Consider the following 23,570-nt stretch of genomic DNA (forward strand, 5'->3'; position numbering starts at 1 on the left):
TCACAATGATTTCACAAGTGTATTGTAAAAGTTAAGTCTTCATAAACAAATTAATTCTAAAGTAAAATCTTTCATCTATTTAGTTATGTATTTGTATATTTATAGTAGTTTAAATTAATACTCTCTTTTTAAAGAAATAACTTAATATATAAAATAAATAATTAATTTTATTTATATATATATATGTGGTGTAATTGATTAAGAACTTTAGATTTATCGCATGTGCCTACTTAAAATATTTGTATTAATTTATACTCTAAAAGTTTCATTATTGACAATTTATGTAAAATTTAACTAATTAAATTGAAAAAAATAATAACCATGGAACGACCGCAAACTCTTTAAAAGAACTTGTACGGTGACCGGTATGCGAATTAACTTGGAAAAACAGCCTTGGTTGGGGTCGAACGGGTGACCTGTAATACATAAGAGTAATAAATTTGAGGAGGGATCGCAAATTTCCTCGATCAACCGAGGATTCGAACGAGACCTCTGCACGATAAAACAAGAGAAAGGGAAAATAATGGCGGGTGAAATAGTGAGCGCTCTACAAACAGCCGCTGCAATTACAGACCAGAGACAAAAGATTGAACAATACAAACTCATACTCGCATCTATTCTGTCCAACAACCATGTTCAAAATGCCAAAGCCTTCATCGACCACAGTAAAATCCCTTAAAACCCCAGAAATCTTCCTCAAACCCCAGAAGTACTGAAAACAATTGTTTTGATAAGTAACGTTTCTTTTCTTCTTACGAGGATAAGTTTTTCTTTCCCCTCTTTTTTGGTTTGATGTTTAGTGTTTTTTTTAATGGCGTAGTGGTGTCTGATGATGTGCCCCTGGTGGCGTCGAGACAATTGCTGCAAATTGTCGCCCAAGAGCTGAGCAAATTGGAGCCTGATGCTCATAAGGAGATTGCGCATTATGCTCTGGCGCAAATTCAGACCAGAGTTGTTTCTTTTGAAGAACAGGTAATTTTAACGCTCCTATATAATTCCTTTTAAGTTTACTGAAACCATTGCTACATTTGAATGTATTTGTTTTTTTTCTCTAAGCAATGCACCTTGTTATTTAAAAAAGAAGATGAATAGTTAACAGCAACCTTAAAACCTTTTATGCTTTCACGACGTATTATTGTGCAATGAAATAGTTCTAGGGTCACCGTGCATACATTTGGAAAAAAACCCAGGGCAAAAGAAATCAAACTCACAAGAGGCTTTACGTGGGAGACTTCTTCTACAAAAGAAAGCACATATGACGCATATGGAATTACTCCAAGAGGCACTCTTTAGCTTCCATTTTTTAAATTTCTGCAGTAGATTTTAGAAGCCTCGCGGGACTTTCAGGGGGCCAACCCTTTTGATGAAATTAAAGGATTATTTGATCCTGTCTAAGTAGCTGAAGTTTTGCTCCCTTTTAGTGTTCACTTTCTTTCTGGATTTAAAAGCTCAATTGTCTCACTATTGTTTATTTGCTGATGAATTTGGCGATCACTGGTTTCGAGGTCTGGGTAGCTAATTAGTTTGTCAGTGATGATCGAATAATTATTTTAAACGATAAATTTATGTATGAGGGAAGTGATAGGGACACATGATGATGAATTAGGGTAATATATCAAAATCGTGGTGGATCTTTCAGGCTTAGCTTTTTGATGAAATTGAACTCTTTTCAGTTCTGGTCTAAGATGCCATTATTTTCCCCTATTAAGAGCCCTTTTCTGTTCGGGCTGACAAGCGGAAACTGTTTCGTTATTGTTTCTTTGCTGCCAAGTCCTGGCCATTGCCTCTTTCCAGGTCCCTTTAGTTAACGAGTCTCTCAATTGTCTGGAAGCAAAAGAATTGGCTAAAAGGATCGCGATGTTTTCAAAATAATTACACACTTAAGCACAAGCAAAATGTTAGGCCTATTAACACGGCATCTGCTTTTGTTTGACTGTTGGTTACAAGCACAATTAATACTGTATGTATTATGTTTTTATACCTGCTGGCTGCTATCCTTATTTAGTCCCCTTGTTCATGTCTTGCACGCATTTCCATCAGACAGAATGTTAAAATTTAAATCATAAGGTACCTTTTTTGAGATTTTCCTAATATATAGCAAGGGTCCATTGAATTAGTTATCTTACCTGCAATGCTTGAACACAAAGTTTGCTTCTTCTTTATAAAATTATTTTACCATAATCGAATTTATGATCAGGGTCTCTATATTTCTTAGCTTGTTATTATGATTTAGTGAGATGATTTAGTTGTCTGAAGCCTTCCCAAATTGCATAGTTAGCCAACATCCTTCTTAGTTAGTTGCACTGCAATCTTATACCATATAATAACCGAGTCTGATGGTTTGTCCTTAAATATTGCACTATTGCTCTAGTTCTAAGTGCTCATATTTTTTATGTTCCTCAGAGTAAAGTAACTGGATTCAATTTTAAAAAGATTCATTGCCGTGTTAATTGATTTGTGGTGTTGTGTTTTTTGTTTTTTGTTTAATTTGTCATAATTGATCTAATGAAGCATCGCAGGTATCCATAATCAGGGAAAAGCTTGCAGAACTATATGAGGAAGAACATCAATGGTCTAAAGCTGCTCAAATGCTGAGTGGAATTGACCTAGATTCTGGAATTAGGTTCATTTCTCAAGGATTGTCTAATTTTTTTATTTGCCATTTCTAATATGTAGCATTTCAATAGAAACACTATGTCATTGTTGACAAGTATTTTAGTAATAACCTTCCATCATAGTCTTCTATGCACAAAATATCATACTCACTCTAACTTATTTTAGTACAGGAATCTTGATGACACATACAAGTTATCAAAGTGTGTTCAGATTGCTCGATTATACCTTGAGGTACCATTTGATGTTCTTGACACAAAATTACATTTCATACAATTCCTGCTTTTTCGATTCTCAATATTTTATTACACAACTATAATTTTACAAGTTAAATATGACATATGCCAATGTTTGTTTCCCTATTGAGAAAGAGTGTTTTTGTCATCTGACAGGATGATGATGCTGTTAATGCAGAAATATTTATTAAAAAAGCTTCTTTTATGGTGAGCAATAGCCATGATGAAGCATTAAATTTGGAATATAAGGTAAATAGTCCAACTTTTCCCAACCAGTGCTCTTTTTTGCTAATTTGGAATATCTATTAAGCTCTTCAGTATTCTGTGTGTTATTTTTCAGGTTTGTTATGCACGCATTTTGGACATGAAACGTAGATTTCTAGAAGCTGCACTACGTTATTATGAAATCTCACAGATTGAGAAGCGTCAAATTGGAGACAGGTATGGTTCTTGTTTCAATTAGTTATCTATTAGAATTACTATTTTAGTATTTTTTCATTTTTGAATTTTCAAAATAAAAAAAAAAAGTTTACAAAATTTTCAAAATAAAATAAAAAGTTTACAAGAATGCCCAAATAGATGAATATTAGAATTTAGCTTCTACAAATATACAAGATTATGAAACATATAAGCCACCAGAAACTGATTAAAATTAGACCATTAGAAGTATGTTAAATAACAATTCTAAAGATGTCTTATTTTCAAAAAGAGAGTGTCCAAAATCTATTGCATTTAATGCTTCTCAAACTTCTTATGGACTACTTTTTACATTTTATATCAATTTTTTTTTGAATCATTGAGAGCACTTGGTGGAGTTGGCTCAATATTATCATTACAAGGTTCACTATTATATTCATCTCAAATAGAGTCTAGAATACCTGCAGCTACTTTGTCTTCTAAAATGGTTTGGATTTGTGAAGAAGAGGTTGACAAATCTTTTGTCACTTTGTTCATACACAATTGCAAACTACTGCAATCATAAACAAGATCTCCAACCTTTTTTGACGAATCTTTTGTCACTTTGTTCATACACAATTGCAAACTACTGCAATCATAGAGAAGATCTCCAACCTTTTAGACAATTCCCTTTCTTAGACTGAATATGCTCAAATCAGCTCAAATTCCTTTCACAAGCTAACAAACTTGCTCCTTGGATTAATAATCTTGGAGCAAGCATTGTATCTCACAAGCATCTGCTCCAAAAGAACTCCATCCATGTCCGTAAACATCAACATCAACATGCAATATGTCCTTGTGACTTGTACATCCAAAGTTAATCCCTAATTTTACTTGCAATTTTAGGATGTGATTAAAGCCTCTTAGCGGCTTCATAAAGCTCGCTCACGACTTTGTGATGTAGCATCATCACAGTGGCTGAACAATCTTGTGTCACCCAAAAAGAGTTTGCTTTCATTTTTGCCCTGTTTACTTAGTCTGCACAATGGAGTAGCTGTGATTTTGGTTTGAAATATGCATTGTGAGTTTTGGTATGTGGTTCTAGTTGTATGTTTTGGACCCTAAGTAATCTACAATGTTACTGTGAAGGCCATTGGTTGTGACATTAGTGTCACATGCAGGCACAGAAGTCAATGTATATTCTTGCATGAGTGTTGACAAAGGTAACTCTTGTGGGACGGGAGAGTGAAGCATACAACATGCCAAATAATGAAGTGTATGGCCGATGAAGGAGTGAAGATTATGTCCCACTGAAGTGTATGTACAGTTTGCTAGAGAGAGGGAGAAATATACAGTCAGCTGGAAGCTAAAGCTTCAGTTTTCTTCAAGCTTTACTTACAGACAAGAGGAATGGTAAGATCAACTCTTTTGTTATTTGCATATCATTGGAAGACGAGAGTCATTTGTTGATAGCTTTAATGATCAAAGGAAAGAGGGAGCAGACAAACACAAAGTTGGAGTTGAGATCAAGAACATGGTTGGAGTATAGTTGTGCTTGTAAAAAAATGTATACATTGTACTACAGATACTCTGCAAGTAGGCTGATTATTGTCATTGGGTTGGGTAGAGTAGGATGGTTGGATTGGGTAGTGCAGTTTAGTTGGATTCCATCAATTTTGGAGTGGCCCATAGGATGTACATTTCTTTTGCAATAGTATAGTAAGCGTGCCTTCTTGATTCTTCATTATTCTTCTTTTCTTTTGCTTTTGTTGTGTAACTCTTGGCAACTATCAACTAGTTGTTAATTTGATCTCCTTGTGGTTTGTGTCACTTTGTTATTATCCTGTCTATATATATGAAATAGTCTAGTATCCAAATAGAAAATAGGTCCATACAAAAGTTGTGCATCACTTTCCATCTTGAATCAATTATATTCCATATTTTAGTGTCATTAGCTTCAACATTATCTATTTTTTTGAATGGTTTCCTTACAATGATCTACACTAATGTAAAGCATACTAAGAGTAGAGGTCTCGGCTTCAACCATGTGAAGCATTCAACAATAGATTTAGACACTTCAAAAAAATTATAAACTTATTTAGAAATTGTTGTTAAAGATGATCTGGTCTATGTTCTCTCATTTAGAGCCTTTAGAAGAAATAGAACTCTTCCGGTTATTTGGAACGAACTAGACCTCAGAGCTACTTTCTGCTCTACCTCTCTGTTCAAAGCGATATAAAAAAAGACAAATCTCATTTCACAAATGCTCAACAACTCCTTGGGTACGTGCTGCGATTTCTTATAAATGTGCAATTAGTCTCCATTCCGAATTGCTTTGTGCATTCATGAAGCAACAAATCAAGGCAATAGGTTGCACATCGGTTTTATGATTGGTACATTAATGTGTTTCTATACACCAATTTTTTAGTCTAGGGGTGCCATTGAGTTATTTTTTTCGCTCTACATGTTTTAGAAGTGTAGAAAATGATATTGGTCAAGGTACTGGTTTGCCATCAAAGGCCCCAGATACGGTTCCATTTTGAACCTGGTTTGGGAGCTGGTTCAAACTTGGTTTGGAGTGGCCAGGGATTAGATAGGCAGTGGCAGATAGTCTGTGGGTTCATCCTAGACGAACCCTGAACAGAACCCAGGGGAACCTGACAAATGTTTGCAACCATGCAGAGATAAAATGGTATTTAAAAGAAAACTTAGACTGCAAATAATATTTATTTCCTGCTATGAATAACCTGCATATTTTTTCTCCAGGGAAAAATCTTATTTGTGAGATTCAACATCTCATCTTTTGGCTTTAGAAGAGGAGTGTGGAAACGGATGGAGGTGGAGGCTAGAAGTATTTGCCATCATCTAAACAGCAGCAAAGCTAATTTAATAGCATTTTGAGGAGAGACGTAACCCATCTGTGGCAGTTTTGATTGCTTGTTGGAATCCAGGCTGTCATGTTTCTCTATTATGCACACATCAGTTTTGTGATCCCACCCTTTCAACGACAACCATATTTTGTTATTAGACAATAGGCTATGTTTTGTAGAAACTTTCACATGGAAAGTTGTCTCACACCAGAAAAAACAACTTTCAGGCAGTTGAAACATTACTTGCCCCCACCTGAAAATCAATTTTAACTGGTAACCAATATTTCCATTTAAAAGGCTGCAAAATCTTTTTTCAAGCTCCAGAATTCAGAAGCACTAAAGCCCTGATATTTTTTGATCTACCTCTCATTTTGAATAGATTGAAGCAAGAACTGTAGGGAGATTGGTTTTGGTTCATCTCTTTGAAAAGAAATCTGCTTTGGTGGGGTTCTGTAATATATTCTCCTGCAAACTTTGCCCATTTTTTCTCGTCAGCACCATTGACAGCACAACACAATTTGTACAAAATCTTGAGGTAAGTCACTTGCCATGGTTCAGTGATTTATTTGGGAATCTGTACATGGCCAAATCATTCTTTGTTGTGTTTTATTTCATTCTAAAACAATTCTGTTGTTTTCTGTTGAATGAAGGCTTTGGTTCTGTGGTTTTATATTGCTCCTTTCATATATGATATTATTATAATACCCAGTGTTAGATTTCTATTTGTTCTTCATGCTGAGATATTTTGAACCGTGAAATGAATTTTACGTTTATTTGGTGGTTTTAAATTTTCATTTATACTGTTTTCTTTGTTCCTGATGTTATTTTGTGACAATTTGTCTGACAAAATTATTTAGTATTCATTGGATACCAGCTAGTGATTCTGTAAATGCAATGGTTACCAGAGCTATTTTCACATAGAGTGAATAGTAGAGATCGGACCATCTTGATATGATAAACTTATTATATTATTTTTCACAAGCCCTATACATTGTAAATCATATTTCTTCACAGTTTTGTGCCATTATGGTGACTCTTGTACTTAAAAACCTAACATCATAAGACAAGGGATTGGCGTGACTTAATATGACTAAAATTTGAACAGATTGTGTTGAATAATTGACAAACCGCTTGGTTTTGCAGATGGGTGCTGTTGATGTGTTTTTTATGCACTTCATACACAGAATAAAATACCACGTATTTTATCCTCTCTTGAACAAAATCCTCTCGGATGCTAAATTATATGATCAACTGAGACGACTCCAAGGTTTCTACTGTCAAGTCTTGATGTGTGGATAACTCAATGGTTTGATGCGATATTGTTGGAATCACAAGGGGGACTTACGTTTCATGAACGCTGTTGGAATATGAAGACTTACTTCAACTTGGAAAAAAAAAGCAAAAGGAATTAAGGGTTAAGAAAGCTAATCACAAATGATTTTCATATCACTAATGCATATCAACCACATGAACAATGAGCATGAAGTAACAAAAGTTAAGCTTTTACATAGGTTTAGTCGACTATGCATTGCAATTTGCAATCAACAAATTACAAGTACGTTAGGTACACCATTCATCAATAATGATATCTGTGAAAATCTGAAGTAAGTATTAACTGAGAAAATATTACAATATATAGGAATAACAGAGTACTGTAGATATTAAAGTAATCACCTACTTCTAACAACCTACAACTGTAGACATTAAGATGTATAATGACCTATACCTACTAATTTGACCATTAACAGTATAAAGAAATATTATTCTGACACCCTCTCTTAACGGTCAATCAATCAAAAACACCAAGTTGCCCCTTGAATTTAACAAACTTATTCAGGCTTAGAGACTTGGTGAGAATATTTGCAGTCTGATCCGTTGTCGAAACATACTGCAACTGAACTGATCCGTCTTCTACCAACTTGCGGATGTAGTGACAATGAAGCTTGATATGCTTTGTACGTTCATGGAAGACTGAATTTTTGGCCAGTTTGAGCACCCCTTGATTATCAGTATACAAGGGAGAAGGACCTGCTTGTGGCATTTGCATGTCAGAGAGCATCCTCCTGAGCCAAACTACCTCACATGCAGCCTTGACTGTTCCTCGGTATTCAGCTTCGGTCAAGGAAAGAGCCACAACCTGTTGCTTCTTTCTGCTCCAAGTGACAACACCTGTACCCAAACTGAATACGTACCCGGAAGTGGATTTTTTGTCATCCACTGATCCTGCCCAATTTGAGTCAGTATAACCAATCAGCTTTGGATCGTTGCACCTGCTATACAGAATGCCATAGTTTGAAGTGCCTTTCACATATTGCAGCACTAGCTTCGCTGCAATCCAATGATCAACTTTTGGGGGGTTGTCATGAAGCGAGAGATGTAGCTAACATTAAAACTGATGTCAGGTCTAGTGGCAGTGAGGTAGATGAGGCTGCCTACTAGTTGCCTGAATTCGGTTTCATCTACTGCAGGTGAATCAGACTTGGCTGATAACTTCAGCCCTTTCTCCATATTTGTGGAAGCGGGTTTACAATCCTACATGCGAAACTTGTCAAGCAAATTGGGGGCATACTTGGACTATGAAATAAAGATATTGTCATCAGTCTGCCACACTTCAATACCTAAGCAATAATGGAGAAGCCCCAAATCTGTCATGTCAAAAGCTTGGCACAAGTCTTGTTTGATGGCTGTAATCAAACGTGTTGAATTGCCATTAATGGTCAAGTCATCCATGTAGACGACAAGAAAAAGGATATCATCGTCAGAGAGTTTGACATACAGATTAGTGTCAGGGGGATTGCGTTGAAAACCACGTTCAACCAAATACTGATCAATCGTGAAGCTCCAAGCCCGAGGGGCTTGCTTCAAGCCATAGAGGGCTTTTACCAATTTGCAAATCTGATGTTCTTTTACTAGGAACCTTGAAGCCATGAGGTTGAGTCATATAAACTTCTTCCTGCAACTCACCGTTGAGGAATGCACTCTTAACATCCATTTGGTGAAGTTTCCATCCAAACTGAGCTGCAATGGCGAGAAGAAGACGAATTGTGCTCATCTTGGTAGTAGGAGCAAAAATCTCCCGTAGTCAATGCCCTACCACTGTGTAAATCCTTGAGCAACCAATCTGGCCTTGTACTTATCCAAAGTACCATCTGCATGATACTTGACTTTATAAACCCATTTATAGCTGATAGGTTTCTTCCTAGGAGGCAGATCAGAAAGAACCCAAGTGTTATTCTTCAAAAGACTATGGTATTCTGTCTCCATAGCCTTTTCCCACTCAGGAATGCCTCTAGCCTCAGAATATGTCTGGGGCTCATGGATGCTGTGAATTTTGGCCATAAGGGCAAAGTTGACTATATTTTGTCGCTTTCTCTTTCGGCGAACTGATCTATCCTCAAGAAGCTCATCATCACGAAGATCTCCTATTGTCTTGGCCCACCATTTAGGCTTGAGGGTAGAAGTACCAACATTTGGCATGGGAGGAACACCATCCCTTGGAGTTTTCGGAACAAAGTCATTTGGATGCCAATCTTGTGAAAAATCAGGTGGTGCTGGATCGGTAGATTCCTCATCTTCAAAGTCAGAATGCTCTGAATCTCTCCCATCATGGGAACCAAGAGGAAGACGAACACCAACATCAAAAGTCTTCACAGACTGAGTTGCAGGACTAGGAGTAGAAGGCATAAATGAACCAGTAATCTCATCAACCACAACATCACGACTAAAAATGAGACGATCTGTCTCCACATCAATCAACCTGTAGGCCTTGTGGTTGTCGGTGTAACCAGTAAACATAAGTGTTTGGCTCTTTGAATCCAGCTTAGCATGCTTGGCGTTTGGAATCCATACATGAGCAGTAGAATTGAAGACTTTCAAATGGCCCACTTTAGGCTTTCGTCCTGACCAGGCTTCTTCAGGAGTCATCTTCTTAACGACATGTGTAGGTGTCCGATTCAGGAGATAGATTGCTTCAGCGCGGTATTTCTTAGGAACATTGCGATGTTCCAACATAGATTGAGCCATTTCAGTAATGGTGTGATTCTGACTTTCAACTACACGATTCTGTTGAGGAGTGTATGGTGTGGTGAGTTGGCGTTTAATGCCGTGTGCAACACAAAATGTAGAGAAGTCAGTGGAACAAAACTCCCCCCCATTATCTGACTTTAGAGTGACAATCCGAGAATCAAATTCTTTCTCAACTAAGGCCTTAAATTGCTGAAATGTACTGAACACATCTGATTGATTCTTGAGAAAATAAACCAACATTTTTTGACTGAAATCATCAACAAATAATAAAAAGTACCTGGGCCCAGTAACAGATGGAGTGTTCATTGGCCCACATACATCAGCGTGAACCAGAGGCTTTCGACTGAGAAGATTGAGCCTTCCCTTTGTTCTTAGCAAAAGATATGGCAGAGAACACTTGCTCGGTGGAGGTGGAATTGGTACTACTCCCAAATTGTTGTCTCCAACGATCCCCTTGTAGCAGCTTGTTGCAAAGATTTGCAAATTTGAGATCAACTTTGGTGGAGGTGATATTCAGCGTCTCGATGAAATGCTCATAAGATTTGGGCAAACTCTTTAGAGTGATGACGACCATGTCCTCTTCATTGTTCGGCCAATCGCCTCCAACTGATCACGAATGTCCTTAATCTTCGTCAAATGCTCCTGCAAGGACACTTTTTCATCCATCATGATGGAAAAGAGCATGTTCTTGAGAAAGAACGCTTTGCTCTTGTCAGATGTTTCATGAAGATCTTTTAAATGATCCTATATCTCCTTCGCAGTTTTTTCGGATGGTACCTGAGGTAGCTGCTCATCGGTGACAGAGAGTTTAATGAGCATGATAGCTTCCTGGTTGTGCTCATCCCATTTGTCCTGATCTTTTCTGGCAATAGTTGGACGTTGAGATGTGCCCAGAACAATTGCATCAAGACATTGGTACTCAAAAATTGTCAACATGCACTGCTTCCAAGTGTTGTAGTTCTCCCTGTTGAATTTCTGGCTACTTTTGAGCATAATGTTTGTCAGAGATGCCATCACGTACCTTGAGGTCGAATTGGTGAAGGCAAGAATTCCAATGCATTGAAACAAGAAACAAGACCCGTAGGACAAATTTTAAGGCAAAAATCAAAACCCTAGCACAAATTTTGAGGTAAAAAATTTTGGAAGACCCAAAAAAATATGAAAGCAACCTAGAAGAGATTTCGAAAAACCCACCAAGAATCTGCAATCAAAATAAAATTTTGACTCGAACTGAAGGGTCAAAACCCTAGTCGAAAATTGCAGAAGCCCTAGGCAGCCATGAATGAACCAGTTCAGTAAAGAAGCTCAGAAAATTGCGAGCTTGAAGACAAAGAGAAATACAAGTAAAAAAGCAATTCCCTTTGTAGATAGGGAGTCAGCCTTTGTAGGATAGCACAGAAAATTCTTCCATTGCGTGAAATACATAGAGCCGATGAAGAAGGCAAATCCCGTCACGAAATGCAAGAATAACAGTCGCGCAAAAAAAATCGCGTGCAGGAGAAATGTGCATGTTGTGCGGGCACAAATGCGAAAAATATTCGCGTGAAAACATAGAAGGTCATGGAAGCAGATCACAAAAAACCTAGGAAAAAATTATCGCGATTTTTTAAACTCTGTGGACGCAATATTGAGTGGGGGATGGAGACGAAAGTCGCGTGAGGGCGAAATACGAATTTGACCATTAACACAGGCATTGGAAAACGCGAGGCGGGTATCTGAAAAAACAAACTGGAAGAATTTCGAAAAAAAATTCACCTATGCTCTAATATCATGTGAAAATCTGAAGTATTAACTGAGAAAATATTAAAATATATAGGAATAACAGAGTAATGTAGATGTTAATGAAATCACCTACTTTTAACAATCTACAAGTGTAGACATTTAAGATGTCTAACAACCTATACCTACTAACTTGACCATTAACAGTATAAAGAAATATTATTCTAACAATATCTTCCATTCATCTAACTAACTTTAAAGCAAATAAGAAGTAGAGATCTTGCAACATGTTGAATTACCATAGAGAATTAACCATAACTTCAATGCAAACAATGTCTCTTACAACAAGATCTTGGCAACAATCTTTGCCTTATCTTCCTATTCTAACTTCTAATTCCTAATTGTATGGCTATTAATACACTATTTTGTATTAACCAACTCTTAACTTCTATAAATGAGAGCATTGAGCCCTATATAGCTATCCCAATTACAATTAAGGTCCAGGATCACTTTCCCACTTTCCCAAATCAATGGCCTAGATTATACAATGAAAACACTAATTAGGGTGAGTTACAATAACACCCTTTTGACCAATAAGAAAATTATGATGATTTGGACACATGTCCATCTTTGATTTCTAACCAATAGGAAATGAGGTTAGGTACACAAAACAATATTTAATGTAGTGCCATGTGTCGCTTTCTCTTTCCTTAGATGAGTCACGTTCAATATATCTGGACGTGCTGACTTGGAAGAATTTGATTGGTTGGTGATGAATAGGACGCCACATCAGCTACATTATCACAAAGTGTTTGAGATTGAGGCATATCTCTTGATACTCAACATTTCCAATCTGCCCAATGCGATAATGATGGGACATATTCCCAAATTGTATCATCTAAGCATGGTCAAGCGATCTTTCTAACTTTGCTTAGCTCTTCCACCTCCTTAGGAATGAAAATTCTTACCTCTTGATGATTATCTTTGCCTTGATCTTTCTTTCTTTCATATTTTATCATCATCCTTCTTATACCTTGAATGTACTTGACCTTGACCTTTGGAAATCCAAGGTCTTTGTAGTTGTAGCTTTCATTTGCACTATCTTCCTTTGTCATCACCTTGAACATGTTGATCTTTGCACTTGCATTGCTGAGTTCTTTCACTAAATTCTTTGCTTTACGCATGCTGTTGAGCCTTTATCTTGAATTCCTTCTTGTCATGATGTTGTCATTGCAAAGCTTCTCCATAAATGAAGTCTCTTTCCTCGTTGAATCTTTTCACGTTGTTGATGTTGACGGAGCGCATCCCTTTCACTATGATGAATACCTTAATGTTAACCTTGCATAAGTATCTTGTGCTTGCTTGATTAAGTCCTTCACCTTGGAGTACTAGCAATGGTTCTTGGATTTACGGAAGAAATCCAAGATTGTAAATATCTTTGTCTTTGTCACCATCCTCGTTCATGACTTGACATGTTGACCTTTTGATGTAACATCATTGAGACTTTGATGCCAGCTCCATTAATATCCTTGTGCATGTTGATGATGTCCTCTTGCACTTGAATTCTTGCTTTACCTCTTTATGCTTCCCTTTGTATCCACTTGCAATCAGACCTGCAAAAGAAAATTAATCTGAATTAAAACATTATGAATCAAAGAAATAATCTTGAATGAATAACAAATTTAAGTGTAAAATGTATGTTGCATTCAGGCCTAGGTCTGATTTCAATCTCACACACCTCATTTAGGTCTGGCCCTATGTTTAATCCTCATGTTTTCATTAAAATCTGCACTTTGCTAGGATCCTCATGCCACATGCTTTGGGTTCCTCTTGCACTTGAATTCTTGCTTTACCTCTTTATGCTTCCCTTTGTATCCACTTGCAATCAGACCTGCAAAAGAAAATTAATTTGAATTAAAACATTATGAATCAAAGAAATAATTATTGAATGAATAACAAATTTAAGTGTAAAATGTATGATGCATTCAGAGCTAGGTCTGATTTCAATCTCACACACCTCATTTAGGTCTGGCCCTATGTTTAATCCTCATGTTTTCATTAAAATCTGCACTTTGCTAGGATCCTCATGCCACATGCTTTGGGTTCACATACGTTTCAGCTCTTCATCTGAATGTTTTTCCTTGTATTCACTTGGTTTAAGCAAGGCTACACGTTTCAGTTGAGGTCTGTTCATCTTAATTAAGATCCACACACCACCCTTGGGTCTTAACCTTACACACTTCATTTTTTACCTGCTCTATGCGACACATTTGACTTAGGTCAAGACCTTATGTTACTTTGGTCTCCTCCACACGCTTCATGTTTAGATCATCACGTTTCTTCTTTAGTCTCATTGATACAAGCCTTCCACATGTTTTGATGGATTTCCTCGTTACACGTTTTGTGTTTTGGGTCCTAGCCTTTAGCTGTTGATGTGTCTTTTATACACGACCAAACACATAATAAAATACCTAAAGGTACCTTATCCTCTCTTGAATAAAGCTTCCCCCAATGCTGAAGATCTCGCAGAAGGATCAATCGGAGTAGCTCCAAGGTTCTTGTATGTAGGTTCTCTACTTGTGGATAAGCACTAGTGGTCGTTGTGTTTGCTGTTTTATCAAGGGGCCTTACGTACTTTCTAAGAAAGCTTGTTCTCTTGCAATTACTTTTCAATGAGGAAACATGATTTTCCTAATATTAACTAATGTTTCAAAAAAGGCAAAAGATCGAGGGGTTTAAGAAGGCGATGCTAAACTAAGCCTAGGAATGACTAAATGAGGAGTGGTCTTGGTAAAACTCTACCAATTTCAGTATTGCCCAAAAGATTACAACTCTACTGGAATTGGTGCGATCTTCTAAGGGGATTCAATGATTTTCGAATCATCAATGGAATAGATACTATCAATAAGATACATATCAATATCTCCAATAATGATTGAACTCTTAAACAATCTTGATATCTCCAGTTGACCACACAAGGCATGCTTACAATCAGTGAGGAGCTAGTGGTTTGGACTACGAGTTTTACCAAAGATCAAACACAACATTCGTCCTTCAATCTAATTCTAAAATTTAAGTACTATCTCTACTAAGAGTGATTCAAGAAGATAAACAACCATGAAAATAGCCACAGGGATTGCAATAAAACACCATAACTTCAATATTTCATTTATCTCATAGTAAAATAAAACAACAATTGTTCAACTTTCTCTCTTCACTACTTTTATCTCTGTTGCTAACAATCTTATTATTCTTCTCTCTTTTCTCTAACTCCTTAAAATGAAATGAGTGAGGGCTTATATAGCACTCTCAAATACAATGAACGACTTGGATCTAAAGAAGATCAAAGGCTGAGATTTTGACACCTAAACCCTAATTAGGGTTTGCCACAAAAATCACCCTAATCAGATAAGCATTATCATTCCATTGCCAATAGAAAATTGGCACAAATAACAATTGAATTGCCACATCATTTTATAACAACTTTTCATCTAGAATTTTGTTCCCTTTTCTATGTTCTTTTTTGGCATATTCAATGAATCTGGACATAATCCCCTCGATCTCAGCAATGGGAATCTCATGCAGGTTCTTCATCCGCTCTTCCAAGTGAAGGACCTAATCAAAGGCTGCAAGAAGGGTCATCTCCCATCCATGCTCTAGTTCTTTTGTTTTCTCGATCAGGGACATAGTAGCATACATCTGATCTCTCTGCTTTTCTGTGATCATGTTCTCTTCTTTGCAAAAAATAATCTTGATCCTGTCTTCCAATTCTTGGACATCCACATCTGTTTCATCTGTTTCGATCTCTATCCTTCTGTCAAGGATTGTACATAATACATCAAACACCTTATCCTGAATAGGATGGATAGTGCCCTCAACTCGGTTGCATCTACTATTGATGTCCTTGAATAGAACTTCCTTCATTTGGAGTAAAGTTGACTATTGCAGAAGATTATGGGTTCCTCCATTTATTATCTTTTCTTGTGCTAAAACCTGCCTAGATGTCCTTCTTACTACCTGTAATAAAGGGATGACAATATCTCTAGTGTGAGTGAAGGCATCCACAGTCACTACTAGATTATGAATGATCTCAAGGACTTGGATAGCTCTGTGGACTGTCTTCATCATTCTTGCTACAAATTCCATGGCCACCCTGTAGGATTCATCAATTCATGTACTCATGAGTTGGGCTAAGTTCTTCATCCTTTCTGCCTCATTTATTGACTCAGGAGGGAGTGCTTGCAAGGGTGAGACTGCTGGATCCTGTCATCTTAACGACTGATTAAGGTGGCTAAAATAATTCCTCCAAGTGTTAACCTCTTTTTCCAACCTCTTATTCTTTTCCTTTTCTTCCTTTAGTTTGTCATTAACTGCTTTCACTGAATTGGTTGCTTCTTCCATAGCGTGTTTGGAGGTAAGTGGACCAAGATCAAATGTCTCTAAGTCATATTCTTCTGCCACAATCTCATCCTCATACTTGTCCACTGCTGGTGTAGCTACCTGTATCTTCTTGGATCCTTCATCATCTCTAATTACCTTTGACATCTTTGTAGCCTTCTTCCTTCCGATCTCTTCTTGAGAATTTCCTAGAAGACTTACCAAATCAAATACTTGCTCTTCATCTTCCACTAGAACTACCCTCATCAGTCTTTCTTTCAGCCAATTTGGAATGGAAGACTTTCTTTCTCTTACTTGTATTTCCTCAGGCAAAGGCCCCTCAACTCTGAAAGGAGATGTTGCTTCATCATCATTATTTTCTTCTTGTTGCTCATTAGCACCAACTTGGAGAGGAAGAGACTGACTTGATGAGTGCTGAGGTGTCTGTCCTTTGCCTTGTTTATCATTCTGCACTATGGATTTCATAGACTCATCAACTTCATACACTATCTCTCTTTGATCCTCTCCTTGACTTATCTCCTTTTCATGTCTAGAAGTGGTACTCGATGGACGATCAGGATTCACCTTTTGTTTCTTCTTGGATGGTTCTTTCTTCTCAGGTCCTTCCTTTCTCTTTGATCCCTTTGAATGAGAATTATTCTCACTCATGCTTGCTTCTCCTTTTTCTGTTCTTGCTTCTAGGCTGAATGTCATGGCTATACTCTGCTCTTTCAATTTTTGATGTTGTACGTCCACCCATCTGCGAGTGCAATTTAAAGCTGGGTCCATCAATGCTCTCAAGTCTGCAACTTCTTGTTTATTCCAATCTATCTTCACTTCTTTATCTTCCTTCTCATAGGATGATTGGAGATATCTACCACTGTCTTGTGCTTGATCGGCTACTCTATAAACTTTACATTTCCTGATAAGATCCAAGGGTAATCTAGAATGCATCTTTCTTTTCACCTCCACATCATCTTGAACATTCATCCAGAAGTCCTCTACTTGAAACACGTCTGTACTTCTTCCCAACTGTCTCTTCCATATGACCATGGGGATCAAAATTCTCTCTCGAGGCAAAGGATGTGAATGAATACAGAGATAGTTCCTTTTCTGCATCTTCGGCTGCTTGAGAATTAGGACACACTTCAATTGAATTTCCTAGTGAAATAGGTACGGGGATACCATTTCCATGCTTATGTCTTGATGCATTAGCATAAGCTGCCAACTATCTAGTCATTTCAAGTAATATTATTCTGTCTGTAGGATACCTTGGCAGCATATAAGGAGGTGAAGGACATCCATGGACCCTAATGTAGGTGAAATTAGGAAATTGAATGAACCATGCACCATGTTTCTTCACAAACTCCTGTGCTTCTGGAGATAGTCGTTGATGAATCCCTCCTTGCAACGTTCTAGTGATATACAACGTGAAGGTGTCATTGACTAGCTTGTAGTAATTCTTAGGCGGATGATGCAATTGAGCATAAGAATCACATACTCTTATCTCTCCAGTCCCTCTCCCAACAACTCCTCTGTGTAGAATGACTAAAAAATATATAACATATGAACTCATGTAGAATGACTTAGTAGGGACTAGCCTCCTAAACTGCACATCTAGGTTGTTGCTAATAATTCTGGCCCAATTGAACATTACTTTCCCTTGGACGATCACTTGAATAAAGAAGAACATCCACTTGTCGAAAAAGAAGGCTTGAGAGGCTCCTATAACCCAATTGAGCATGGTTATCAAGTCTCTGTTTTCCTCTGGGAAATCAATTCTGTGTGGCATATTAGGTATTTTGTTCAAGCGAGGCCTACTCTTGAGTAACCAATTCTTATTGATGAAGTTCAGGCAGGTATCGGGATCGTCTTCATAGATAGACCTAACTCCTTCTAAGCTCTTGTAGATCATATCTCTCGGCTCCGGGAGATGAAAAACTTCACTTATAGCTTATTCTGAAAGATAGGCTAGGATAGTTCCATCCTCAGCTACGATTGTCCTTGAATGTGAATCATAGTGCCTGACACATTCGATCGTCAGCTCATGACATTTGACTGCGGGAGGGAAGCCTACGGCCTTGATGATGCCACTCTCAATTATCTTCTTGGCTATGGGTGATGGCTTGCCGATGTAGGTTGCTTCTCGAAACTTCTTCACATTGAAGCTCCCTAAGTTGGTGTCTCCAATATTGTTCCATTTGGACATGATCCTTGTCTCCAAATCGTCATTCTTTTGATCTTCTTTGATGAGAGCCTGTCGGATAGCAGATCCACTCGCCTTGGGGGTCGCCATTTGCTACCTACAAAAAAGAGGCTTAAGTTAGGTTTAAGTGTAGAACCTTAGCTAGGTGACTTGAGACTCCTTAAAAATTGAAATGATAAAACCTTAAAAATTAAGAATTTCCAAATTTGGCATCACCTAGAAATTAAACTAGATATTGAAGACCTAACCCTAAGAAAATTGACATACAAAACTTGAATCAGATCTTCAATACCTTGTCAAAAAATCAGATTGTACACCTTACCTTTGTTTTTTTAATTATCAACTTGAAAAGATGGACAAAAAATGGAGATTGCTGCTGGATTCGCCTCCCTTCCAAGTGGTATTCAAAGGGTTTGGAAAGTCTTTGATCTGCACTTCAGGTTCACCCTTGTTGATTCAGTCCTTAACCAGCCTTTATGGATCAGAAATTCGCCTTCTTAGTGCAATCTGCTCTTCCACTTCTGCTCCTCAAATTCGCTTTAGGAAGAAATACAAATGAATGAATGAATGATTAATGCTTGTCCAACCTTCCTTCCTTTATATGGCGATTTCCTCATTTTCTCAAGAGGCCGACCTCTTAGATAAACAAATAAAATTCAAAATTCATTCTTAAGGTGGCCGACCTAGCCATAAGGCTTTAAAAAATATATAATTGGGCGGCAAAGGGTGAATTTTTGAATTTTAAGGCCAAAAAAACAAACAAAAAAATATATAATTGGGCGACAAGTGTTTAATTAAGGCGGATTTGCATTATCCAAATGAGGTTTGATTAGCAATGTATGAGAGGGAAAATGTTACTTGAATGTGGCTTTATTTGTGAATCTTTTGAAGAGGCATAAGCAAGCCTAGGAGATATTGATGTTTCTTTAATGTTTGCTATTTTTTAAATTTTTTATTCCACCATCTTGATCCTTAACCTCTAATGTTCTTGCCATTATGAGCTTTGCCTTTAACCAAGGTGAAAATGGGGATTTCTAAGGACTTCGCCCTGGACCCTTTGGAAGGGTTAGGAGCAATTTCTATGGTTAGGCCCAAATTGCATCACTTCTTCACTCCGGATCGCTCCCCAAGGTAAGCATACGCTAGTCTTAGTTCTTCCAAAGCCTAGGAATTCATTTTTTAGCCTCCATCATTAGCTCAAATTCCTTACTTCTTGAACTCATAACCTATTCAAATGCATGCCTATGGCAATCTTTAAGTCCAATTCACCTTCATCAACGTTTTGGCTTAACACAAATTTGAAGAAAAATGATATTTTGTGAATTTCACTCTGGACCCTTTGGAAGGGTCAGGAGCGAAATTCAAGTTTGAGACTTGATCTTTCATTTCCTTCACTTCAATTCATCTTGCAAGGTGAAAATACATCATTCCACCTTCAATCATGCCATAGGAATCAATGTTTTGGCTTCACACAAGGAGAAAATAGGTGATTTGAAGAATTTCGCTCTGGATCCTTTGGAAGGGTCAGGAGCGAAATTCTTCCTTTGCTTGTTTTCTCTTACTTAGCTCCATTCTTCTCACTTTGTTCTTCCTTGACTCTCACCTTTGGATCCATCTCTCAACATGACAACACTTGCTTGACCCCAAAAAGGCTTGAAAGGGGAAATTCGCTCAAAATCATGGCCAGGGATAGGACCTATTTAGGATTTCGCTCTTGACCCTTCTTGGACCCTTTGGAAGGGTCAAGAGCGAAATCCTTGTCCTAGCTCAAAATCTTCATTTTTGGTGGCCATAATCCATTCAAGGGCATGCCTAGGGGTACCTTCAAATTTATTTCACCTTGATCAAGGTTTGTCTTGACACAAAAGTTGGAAGAAAGAATAGGTTTTGGGATTTTCGCTCTGGACCCTTAGGAAGGGTCAGGAGCGAAATCCATGTTCTTGAGCTCATTTCTTCATTTTTCTAGTTTAATTCACCTCAAAAGGGTAAGGACATATTACTCCATTCCTAGCTAGGCCATAAAAACCAAGAACTTGACTTGTTTTGAAGGGGAAATAGGTGTTCTTAAGAATTTCGCTCTGGACCCTTTGGAAGGGCCAGGAGCGAAATTCTCCTTCTAGGCCAAAATCCTTCATTTCTTTTGCATTCCATCACTTCAAAAGGCAAAGACACATCATTTCCCTTCCAAATACGTCCAAGGAACAAGGCTTTCAGTGCAAACAAGGAGGAAAAAAGGTGTCTTCTAAGAATTTCGCTCTGGACCCTTTGGAAGGGTCAGGAGCGAAATTCACATTCTTGGTTGATTTCACACCTCTTTCATCCAATCCATCTTCAAAATTGATCAAATTCGCCTCTCCTTATCATCATCAAGTCCATTTGCCATCCACTTGGCTCAAAAATCTTCATTTTTCAATGCCTTAGGCCAAAATTGAGGGTCAAATGAGGATTTCGCTCTAGACCCTTTGGAAGGGTCAGGAGCGAAATTCTCCTTCTAGGCCAAAATCCTTCACATTTGGTGATCACTAGCAACTCAAAGCCATGCTTAAGGACATTTCCAATTTTAATTCACCCTGATCCACACTTGGCTTGGCACAAAATTGAGAGAAAAGGGAAGTTTTGGGAAATTTCGATCTGGACCCTTTGGAAGGGTCAGGAGCGAAATCCACATTCTAGGCTTGACTCTTCATCTTTTCAACTCCAATCTTCCTTGCAAGGCAAAAATACACCAGTTCACTTGCACCTACGCCATAGGAATCAATGTCTTGACCTCATCCAAGAAGAAAATAAGAGTTTCCAAGAATTTCGTTTTGGACCCTTTAGAAGGGTCAGGAGCGAAATTTCTAATTTAGCCTAAAATCCTTCACTCCTTCACTTTTAGTCACTCCTTAAAGCAAAAACATGTCAATCCACTTCCAACATGCCTCAGAAAGTAAGAACTTGGTCTAAAGAAGGAAGAAATTGAGGTCTATGGGAATTTTCGCTCTGGACCCTTTGGAAGGGTCAGGAGTGCAATCCATGCCTTGGTTGGTTTCCCACTTCCTTCATCCAATTCTCCTTCAAACTTGATCAAATTCAATCTCCTTTCTTCTCACTTAAGTGAATCTACCATCAAAATAGCTCAAGACAAGGTCATCCTAGGGCTTAAAGCAAAAAAAGGAGGTCAAATTGAGGATTTCGGTTTGACCCTTTGGAAGGGTCAAGAGCGAAATCCATCTTCTAGGTTGATTTCCATCCTTTCATCGCCTCAAACCTCCTCTCAAAGGCAAATATGCATCCAAGTCCTCCAAACCATGCCTTAGAAGTTACAAATTTGGTCAAGTTAAAGAGCAAAATAGAGGAAATATGAATTTTGCTCTGGACCCTTTAGAAGGGTCAGGAGCGAAATTCTCATTTTAGGCTCATTTCTTGTTTCCCTTCTCCTTTCCTTGGCTTGGACATCACTTGTTAGGCCTCCTTTGATCTCTATCAAGCTCACCTTGGCATCCATTTTGAGACTGTGTGAAGAAAAATAGGGTTTTATATGAATTTCGCTCTGGACCCTTTGGAAGGGTGAGGAGCGAAATTCTTCCTTGAGCTCAAATCCTATCTCCTTTTTCCACATTTCTTCACTTAAACACATGTTTTACCTTCTATCAGGCTTGGGAATGGGTTAGCTCCTAATTTGGGTCAAGGTGGAGTGTCTTGCAGAGGAATTCGCTCTGGACCCTTTGGAAGGGTCAGGAGCGAAATTCCTATTCTAGGCATAATTTCTCTTCAAATTGACTTGACTTTGCCCCAGACTCATCCCTTGATGCATATCCTTCCATATCCTTGCCAATTCGCTCAACAACTTTTTGACTCAGGTGAAATCTTGGGTCCTTGGTGAAATTTCGCTCTGGACCCTTTGGAAGGGCTAGGAGCGAAATTCATTCCTTGGTTCAAATTCTTTACCCTTTTCATCTATCATGCCTTAAATTGCCTCCTAAATCTTCTCTTTGTCACTGGCTCCATTCAATCGACTCCGACTCGACAGAAGACAAGACTCTGACCCAAAAACAACAACCCTGACCTATCCTGACTTAAAACCTTTGACTTCTTTGCACAATCTATCCATTTTCCATCTCCTGAAAGGCAAGATCCTTCTAAGATAACATTAGGGTTCAAGGCAGACAACACATGACTTTCCCAAGCCTAGGTCAAATTTAGCTTTGAAAGAAACCCCAAGTGAGCTCTCTGAAGAAAACCCTAACCTACCCAACTCAGGTGAACACTGACTCACCCAATACACCTAGCAACCAGAGAAAACCCTAGCTCAGAGAGTGCAAAACCAAAGAAAGAAGAGGGGGTCCCCATCCTGATGGAGCGATGTGTGAAATGGTCACAACATTAGGTCAGTCCTAACCTTTGCTTGCACGTTACAGCTTGGGACCTCCATCCTATCTTTTTTATGCTGCTCACATGCCAAAGAGTAAATCTAAATCCTCATCACATGTTTTACAATCTCCTTTAGGTCCACACGTTTCAAATTTTTAGGCCAGGATTTAATCTCATACATTTCAATTTAGCTTCTTCCAATTTAGGCCGCTCCCATTTTGCCTTAGTCCACACGCCTTAGCATTTAGATCAGGACCTAAATTACAGTTCACACGCTTGGTAGGGACCTATTTTCATTCCCTTAACACATTTTGATTTGGGTCCATACGTCTGATTTGGATCAGCACTTCACACATTACATTTTAAGACCTCTCTTCACACATTTTGTGAGGACTTATTTTCATTTGACCAAGACCTAATTTGTATCTTGCCACATGTTTCGAGTTAGGTAAGGACCTATTCCCTTACATGTTTCACTTCAGTCCGCATTCACATGTTTCATTTAGGGTAGGACCTTTCTTTGCACATTTCAACTTGAATCAATATGCTGCCATTTAATTGTGAACCCTTTTACACATCTGATTTAGGTCCTCATGCCCCAATTCAGGTCTACACGTTTGACCTAGGACCTATCCTTGCACATTTTGATCCAATACACGTTAGGATTTAGGCCAGGAGTTATCACCACATGTTTCACTTATGAGTCTACACGCTTGGGCTTAGGTCAAGGCCTAGTTCATCTCCCCACACATTCCAACTTCTTGTATGATTTTT

General features: G+C 38.0%; 1 protein-coding gene across 1 annotated transcript in view; it reads left to right on the plus strand.

The window, feature by feature from the left end:
• Positions 1–369: 369 nt before the first annotated feature.
• LOC131049389 (COP9 signalosome complex subunit 4) overlaps positions 370–23,570 on the plus strand; it is a 59,912-nt gene continuing 36,711 nt past the window's right edge. The window contains exons 1-6 of the mRNA XM_057983434.2: positions 370–665; positions 821–972; positions 2,520–2,623; positions 2,787–2,847; positions 3,006–3,098; positions 3,190–3,290. Coding sequence (XP_057839417.1) covers positions 524–665; positions 821–972; positions 2,520–2,623; positions 2,787–2,847; positions 3,006–3,098; positions 3,190–3,290 — 653 coding nt within the window. The 5' untranslated portion in view covers positions 370–523. The remainder of the gene's footprint in view (positions 666–820; positions 973–2,519; positions 2,624–2,786; positions 2,848–3,005; positions 3,099–3,189; positions 3,291–23,570) is intronic.

Source organism: Cryptomeria japonica, chromosome 3 (assembly GCF_030272615.1).
Source record: "Cryptomeria japonica chromosome 3, Sugi_1.0, whole genome shotgun sequence".
Lineage (NCBI taxonomy): Eukaryota > Viridiplantae > Streptophyta > Pinopsida > Cupressales > Cupressaceae > Cryptomeria > Cryptomeria japonica.